This window comes from Gordionus sp. m RMFG-2023, chromosome 2 (genome assembly GCF_954871325.1).
Source record: "Gordionus sp. m RMFG-2023 chromosome 2, tfGorSpeb1-WG-v2, whole genome shotgun sequence".
Classification (NCBI taxonomy): Eukaryota; Metazoa; Nematomorpha; class Gordioida; order Chordodea; family Parachordodidae; genus Gordionus; species Gordionus sp. m RMFG-2023.
The window spans coordinates 10,941,715-10,949,237 of NC_088776.1; the positions used below are offsets into that span (position 1 = coordinate 10,941,715).

At 25.6% G+C, this 7,523-nt stretch overlaps 1 protein-coding gene across 1 annotated transcript in view; it reads left to right on the forward strand.

The window, feature by feature from the left end:
* Positions 1–7,523, forward strand: part of LOC135924070 (mitochondrial tRNA methylthiotransferase CDK5RAP1-like) — a 41,504-nt gene extending 33,981 nt beyond the window's left edge. The window contains exons 9-11 of the mRNA XM_065459118.1: positions 1,304–1,465; positions 2,579–2,782; positions 7,180–7,523. Coding sequence (XP_065315190.1) covers positions 1,304–1,465; positions 2,579–2,782; positions 7,180–7,284 — 471 coding nt within the window. The 3' untranslated portion in view covers positions 7,285–7,523. The remainder of the gene's footprint in view (positions 1–1,303; positions 1,466–2,578; positions 2,783–7,179) is intronic.

Sequence of the window (7,523 nt, forward strand, 5' to 3'; positions counted from 1 at the left end):
GGATATTTCATAGTAGAGTTAAGTGCTCAGCACTTTATTGGTGTAAAAAAATGTTTCATACTGGGGCCTAGGCAGAGTTAAATCATCTTCATCTGAAGATATAAATATACTGCCCCATATATTCTTTATAAAATAAATTCTTTAGAGAATCACCTTGATTGATTCAATATTAATTAGATTAACAATCTTGATTGTATAAAATTTAACAACAAAAATATAATAAAATAAAATTTAATGAAGGACTTTGGCGGTTGATCTGAATTAAAACTCGACTTAAATTATTTATAAAATTTGAAAAAATTATAATACATAATAAGTTTTTTTTTAATAGAAATTTAAAATTACGTTTTGCTTTATCGTTACAATAAACGCGCCATTCGTTACCTTTTGAAACAAGTAACGAATAGTGTTCCTTTTCTTCAAAAAACTAGCGGCGTTAGTAACGACGTTATTTACAACCCTACTAAATTTTAAATAAAACTTTTTACACGGCTATTAATAAAGTTTCACTTGATTTATGAAAATGTTTAGAACTTTATAATTTAAAAATTTCTTAGAGATTTGATTGATAGAAAATGTTGTCAGATTCATAACAGATAAATATCAATTTTCTATTGCTTTGAAATAGCTTCTCACGGTGTTATTATTTCCTTAATATCACAACCCTACAAATATCTTAACATGATAACAAGTTAACATTTCAATTTATTCATACTGCAAACATAACACGGCGAGAAGCTATTAGTTCAGTATTTTAAGTCAATAGAATTAACTCATTAATATAGATATACAATAAATAAAAATGATCTCTTCCCTTGCCTTTAAAATAATTAAATATATCTGCAAATCTTGGTATGGGCTTAGATCTTGGCCCATTCCTTTTTTAGTCGGTCCTCCACAGACGTTTGGATAATAAATAGTCTTCTGACTATTAGGCGTACAAACATACGGCTTGCCCACAAACGTGTAAAGGGCTCCTCACATTTCTTTTTCCCTAAATTTTTCTTAACACACAATTAGATTGAAATGAATACCTAGCCTAGCTCTATTATATCTACAAAGTTTAAAGGGTGATATGCTTAATTACATAGAGGAACACTGTAGATTAATGAAATAAATGTGGCAAGCCTTATGAGAATCTTTTATATATTACCTCCCGACATAATATTGCTCACATAGCTAATATTTGCGATTCGAATAATGATTTATTTTAAAAGGCCATAAATTTTGCTATTTAAAAAAATATGCTTAATTGATCAATCAACCCCGCAGAGTATAGAACACATTTAAATAATTTCACAAGAAAACCAGGGCACATAGGACCATGATAGACGATGTGCCCGCCGAAGTCAAGAATGAACGTTTAGAAGAGATTATAGCTCTGAGTCGAACTATCAGTTTGCAAAATTTCCAAAACAAATTTGTAAACTCCCCTCAAGATACTCAATTAGTGCTTGTTGAAAAGGTTAAATAAATTATGTTTTCATTCTATTTAATCAATTAAAATTGTAACCATTTCCGCTATCGATCTATTTCAAAACATCTGACCTGTTTTTTAGGTCCGATCCTGATAAATCGAAATTTTGAAATTAAAAATTGTCGTTATTTTTTGAAATATTCATGAAAACATTAGTTGAAGTCTGGTACAAAATAAATTCTAATATCTAGGTCCCAATCTGACCAAGCCCTTGAGAATGTCTGTCCTTTCTAGTCGGTCTCGGATCGGTTCATGTGTTGATAATATTTACATCTATAACAAATTAAGATAACTCTTTTAGAAATATGGATAATTTTACAAATTTTTCTCGTGGATTGTCTTCAATATCAAAAGTGTTTTTTATATATATACCGGTAATAGGAAAAAAAACCCCTGGAAAAAAAACCCCCAGGAAATAAAACCCCCGGAAAAAAAACCCCTTGAGATTATTTTTATACACTCTCATATTTAAGTATATTCTAGCAATAATTTATATTGAATTGGTATATATACAATTGCAAGTTAATAATTTGTTAAAAATATTATGACCTCATCAAATTTTTGCTTATAGACCATTCATGCTTCCTCCACCCCCACCTCCTCTTACTGTCATGGATCTTGCTGGAGTTGGTGTGTCTCCTATGAATATGATGCACCATCCAAATTTACCCCCAATATGATGGGTTATTTATATTTACTATTGATACTTAAAACGTAATGTATTTTTATTAAAATACAAATTTATTTAAGCAGATAATCAATTTTTAGAAATACATCTATATATAACCTGATTGGTTGTTAGCAGCCAGTATATAAAGAAATTGAAACTTAATTCATGCATATTTAAAAGATGAATATTGAAATAAATTCGTGATTTATTATAATAGAAACAAATATACATTCACCCAATATACAATTTAATTCAGTTGAAACCATTAAAATGCAAATGGAAAATACTCAATTTTTTTGCATTTGGTAAAATCTAATTTATTATTTTAATTTTTTATAAAATAAGTTATTTTGTTGTAATAAAAAAATAAAAAATTGTAAACAAACTAAATTTAAATCCCTACTTTTTTTTATCTTCTCTCTCTCTTATAGGCAAGCAAACGATCCGACAACCATTTATGCGGCAGATGTGACTCCGGGATCAACGTGATTTTCCCTAAAATTAAAGTCGCCTCCGAATTTGAAGATCATTTTGATGCTTCGCAGAGAGATAGGCCAACCTTAAGTGGAGATGGGGGTGAAATAAATGGAAATGCCTTCAAATATCCAGAGATAGGAAAATACGTTGCTGTTAAGGTAGATATTTTAAAATTGACTTTTAAAAAAATGACGTAATTTAGTTTTTTTTTAAAGAAACTATTTCCCCAAAAGCTAATTATTTTACATAAATTATGATGTATTAGGCAACTGCATAGACAGAAAATCTTCAAATATTTGATCTTAAAAGATTTTTTTGATAAATGCTCAAAAAGGTTTTTCGATCGTATTTTACCAATTTTTTGTAAAACAAAAGAAACCTTTTTAAGTAAATCACTTGTAATTTTTATTCATAAAAAATCTTAAATTTTTGTTATTTTAAAGCAGGGTTGGCGAGTCGGTCAATTGACCGGTCAAATTCAGTAAATTGACCAGATGATTATTTAACCTGTTCACAGTTGGGCAGTACCGCGAATACTTGTATCTAAAATACAAGATACAAGATCCTTTTGTATCTTGTACTCAGTATCTTATTGACATTTTTAATAAAATACTAGTATCTGTATCTAAGATCCTTTATTTTGAAAAGAATCTTGTATCTTTTTCATTTTCTTTAAAAAGGTACAGATACAGATTCTTTTTAATATTCATGTTTAAAACATTTACATATCACACAATGTTACTATATTTTCTTCGTGAAATCTTGTATTATTTTCTTTATTTTTTCCTGCTATATTTTAAATATTTTGATAACCAAAATTAGTTGGAAATTTTACAGATCACAAAAATAGCAACACCAAAACTAAATAAGCAAAGGTTATATTTTATATATAATTTTATAATTTGTAGAATGTTTAACATTTATAGTAGTGAAGATGAAATTATGGAGATAGGTTCTCCTGAGTCAAATCTGAATCTTGAAATTTTAGATGGAAAATTTTATATAGTAATTCATGTGAAAAAGGAAAGGGTGCAAGCCGAATATTAAAATTACACAAGTAAAAAAGTTATTAAAGATTGAACATACTCCTCACAAACTTTGTTAAACATATTAAAGTATAATATACATTTTTATTTTATAATATGACATAAGTTATGGTATAGTTAAATTATAGATGTTATACTAATAAAAAGTATATTAAAAATTAAAACTATTGTTATCTTTACAGAATACAAAATTAGATATGATATTGGATCGGTAATCGGCAGATATCAATTTAATATCGAGAATATCGGATCGGATCGACCTCTAAAAAGTAGTATCGGTACACCCCTAAAAAACATATATCCAAAATGATTTTAATTTGATAATCAACTATCTTCTATAAAAAAATTTTAATAATAATTATCTAAGAAGGACTTAAGTATTATAGGTATTATTATGTTAATAATTTAAATGATCAGTTATTGTTTATATTCAATTCAATTACAATTCTAAAAGTATATAAAATATTTTTATTGTAAAATCACTTTTATATAATAAGTAATAACATTAATCTATATACATATTAAGTAATAAACAATTATATTATGAAATTTGAAATAAATATTTAAAATAATATTTAACATTAATATAGCGAAGATTTCTTTTTAGAAATACCAATATTTCCAATTTATCAAAGGTCAGCTTGCGGCGATAGTAACTGTCAATATCATCAGCTTCACTAAAAACAGATTCTGTAGTGATTATCGCACACTTTTATAAAAAAAAAATAACAATATGATAGAATGTTTATTAATTAATTATTATTACTAAAAAAATATACATAAAAATGGATTTCAATTTTATTTATAAAAATAAATGATTTTAGATATAACTATTTTTTTTTCATTTTATAACATTTTATTTTTTTAAAGAAGCCATTTTTATATCGGATCAAATTTTATAATATTGACCGATAATTGATATTTTAAAATGGGTGAAATATCGGCCCTATCCGATTCGATAAAAAATATCGGCACATCCCTAATATATTTTATATTTAATTATTTTAGCAAGTTCTTATTAAAGGAAATATTTAAGCTACAATTGATATATAATATTAGATAATTTTAAAAGGCTCTTAATAAAATAATTATAATAAGGTAAAATTTAACTTTATTAGTTACTTTTATTTATTTATGATAATAAATAAAATTACATTACAGTATTTATTTATGAAATTTAATTAATTTAAAATGCATTAAAGAAAATTGCTATGTAATTAACAATTAAATAATTTAATTTTGTACATTATTTTCATATTTTTTATATATAATTAATAATTTTCAAGAAATATATAAAAAAAATATGAAAAAAGATTTAAATGATATTTATATACATGATATTACAAATGTAATAAGTCATATTAGAAAATAAAACTAATTAAAAAATACATAAATATCACAAACAAGTAATGATAAATACTTATTAAAGAAATGAATAAAATAAAACTAGTATATTTTTTTAGAGATGCCATTTATCCATATACTCCGAATATCTATATTTAAAACAACACAGAAAATAACCTGCAAATTCTAATAAATCATTTGATTTAATTTTTTTTCTTATTTGCACACTTTTAACTCCCATTAAATATACTACTCTCCCTTCCCTGTTTAAGCTATTAATGGGTAAAAATTAATATTATCCTGGTTATTATGATTAATTCATCAATAAATATTTTATTAATTATTGCAAATATTCATTCTCATATGTGTATGCTATGTTCTTCACAAATAAATAATAAAAACTGTATTTTATAAACTATTCTAATTTAATTGGTAATGATAATTTAAAAGTATCTTGTATTTAAGATACTCTAATTTAGTAAAAGATACAAGTATCTTTTATCTTGTATCTTTTTGATATTTTGAAAAAGATACTAGTATCTGTATCTAGATTCATTTTTTTAAAAAGAATCTGTATTTGTATCTAGATTCTTTTTCCGGAGGACCTGCCCAACTCTGAACCTGTTCAAATACGGACAAATACTCTAAAAAATCTGAAGAAAAAGAAATTCAAAATATGTTTGAAAAAACGATATAAATACATGTGATCAGAATGCTGCCTATATATTTGTGCCCCCAATCTCAAAGGGAACATCTAGTAGTGAATTAATGAAGTATATAATATAATACAAAATTAGGCATTTTACAATGTGGTAATGATCAAAGTATTTCAAGTGATATCATATAAGGAGTAAAAGCGGTATATTTGATAGCAAATTTTGTGGAAAGCATTAACTTCCACCAAAAACAAGAGATTCCGCTTCAAGTTACTGGAGCGGGGAATTTGCCCAACATGTCCATTAAGAGAAATGATATTATAATTATACTAACAATTCTTAATTCTTCTTCAGAAAGAAATTGGTCAATGTGCGGTAATATTCTTACTAAAACGAATCGATTGAAGATCTTAATAACAGAAAAATCGATTTAAAAATATTAAAGAAAATGATCGTATTTATTATGAATCAGAACTAGACTGCGACGATGAGTTAAACATTAGTTATTGAATGACAATGAATTTTAAAAAATATTATAAAAATAATATAGATTCATTTACTATTATATACAAAATAAAGTTAATATTGACTTAGAAAGCATACATTTGAATATGACCATAGTTGACCTGTCAAATACACAACCTCCTTTAAAAGTATTTTTTGCTCAAAAATTTAAAAAAAATTTTTTCATACGAAAAGTAAAAAATCATCTTTGGACGTACCAATAGCAGAGTTGGACACTAATGAATAAAATAGCAGATAACTTTAAAATGATGAAAGATGCTCTAATAGTAGAGTTATATCATATATATGTACCACGGAAGATAGTTGGACACATAACAGAAGGTAAAAATTTATTTATATTTATAAATTGATTTGATTAAATAATTTTGAGCTTGTTTGGGAATCACAGGCCATTGGCTAGACCCTAGGACTTTAAAAAGAAGATCTATGGCATTGGCCCTCAAAATGATAATAGGATGCCAGACATACGATGTACTTGCAAATAAAATTATTGATAATCTATCTTATATTAAAAATATGTATATAACCTTACCCTCAAGTGCTAGTGTCTAGAGATTATTTAGTAAGGCAAAACTTATACTTTCTGATCGTCGTTCTAGACTTGGGGATGATTTTATTATTAAAATGCAACAAATTACCATAAATATTTATTTTTATTACATAAATTTTTTTATAATCAAAACTAACTATATTTTAATATTTATAAATGTTGATTTTTATATATTTACTATACAATTAACGTTATAAATAAAAAATTTGATTGTAAATTTTTTTTATAAAAAGTAGTTAATAGCGAGCTAGTTTTTTTTACAAAGATAGCGGTAGCACGCTTCTTTTTTTAACAAATAGCGGTAGCGCGCTACTTTTAAAAGTAGCGTTTAACATCTCTGACCAATAGTTTACATTAGTTTTAATTCTTTATTTTAACGAAAATTATTTATAATTTATAAAATGATTCGTGTTTTTTTTATATATATAACGAAGATTACCGGATGTACCTCGCAAACCCTTAAGGGCTTTCCTTTGTTCAATACAACCTTAAAAGATTTTGAAGCAGTTAAGAAAAATACGAGCTCCCGAATAACTTGATAATAAAAAATCATTCTTTTAATGGCTTGAAAAATTCTTTGCCTTGTGTATTATTTTAATTTAATGAAGGCTAATTTTTATCAAATCCCTCATCATGTTTAAATATGTTGCGCCTTTTTTTTCTCACCCAATTACAAATGTATTTAAAAGATAAATAGTGATAAATATATTTAGAGTATTATTGTATTTTTTACCGCAATAGCAAGATGGGCTTTTATGCCCTAATTTAAACAACGATT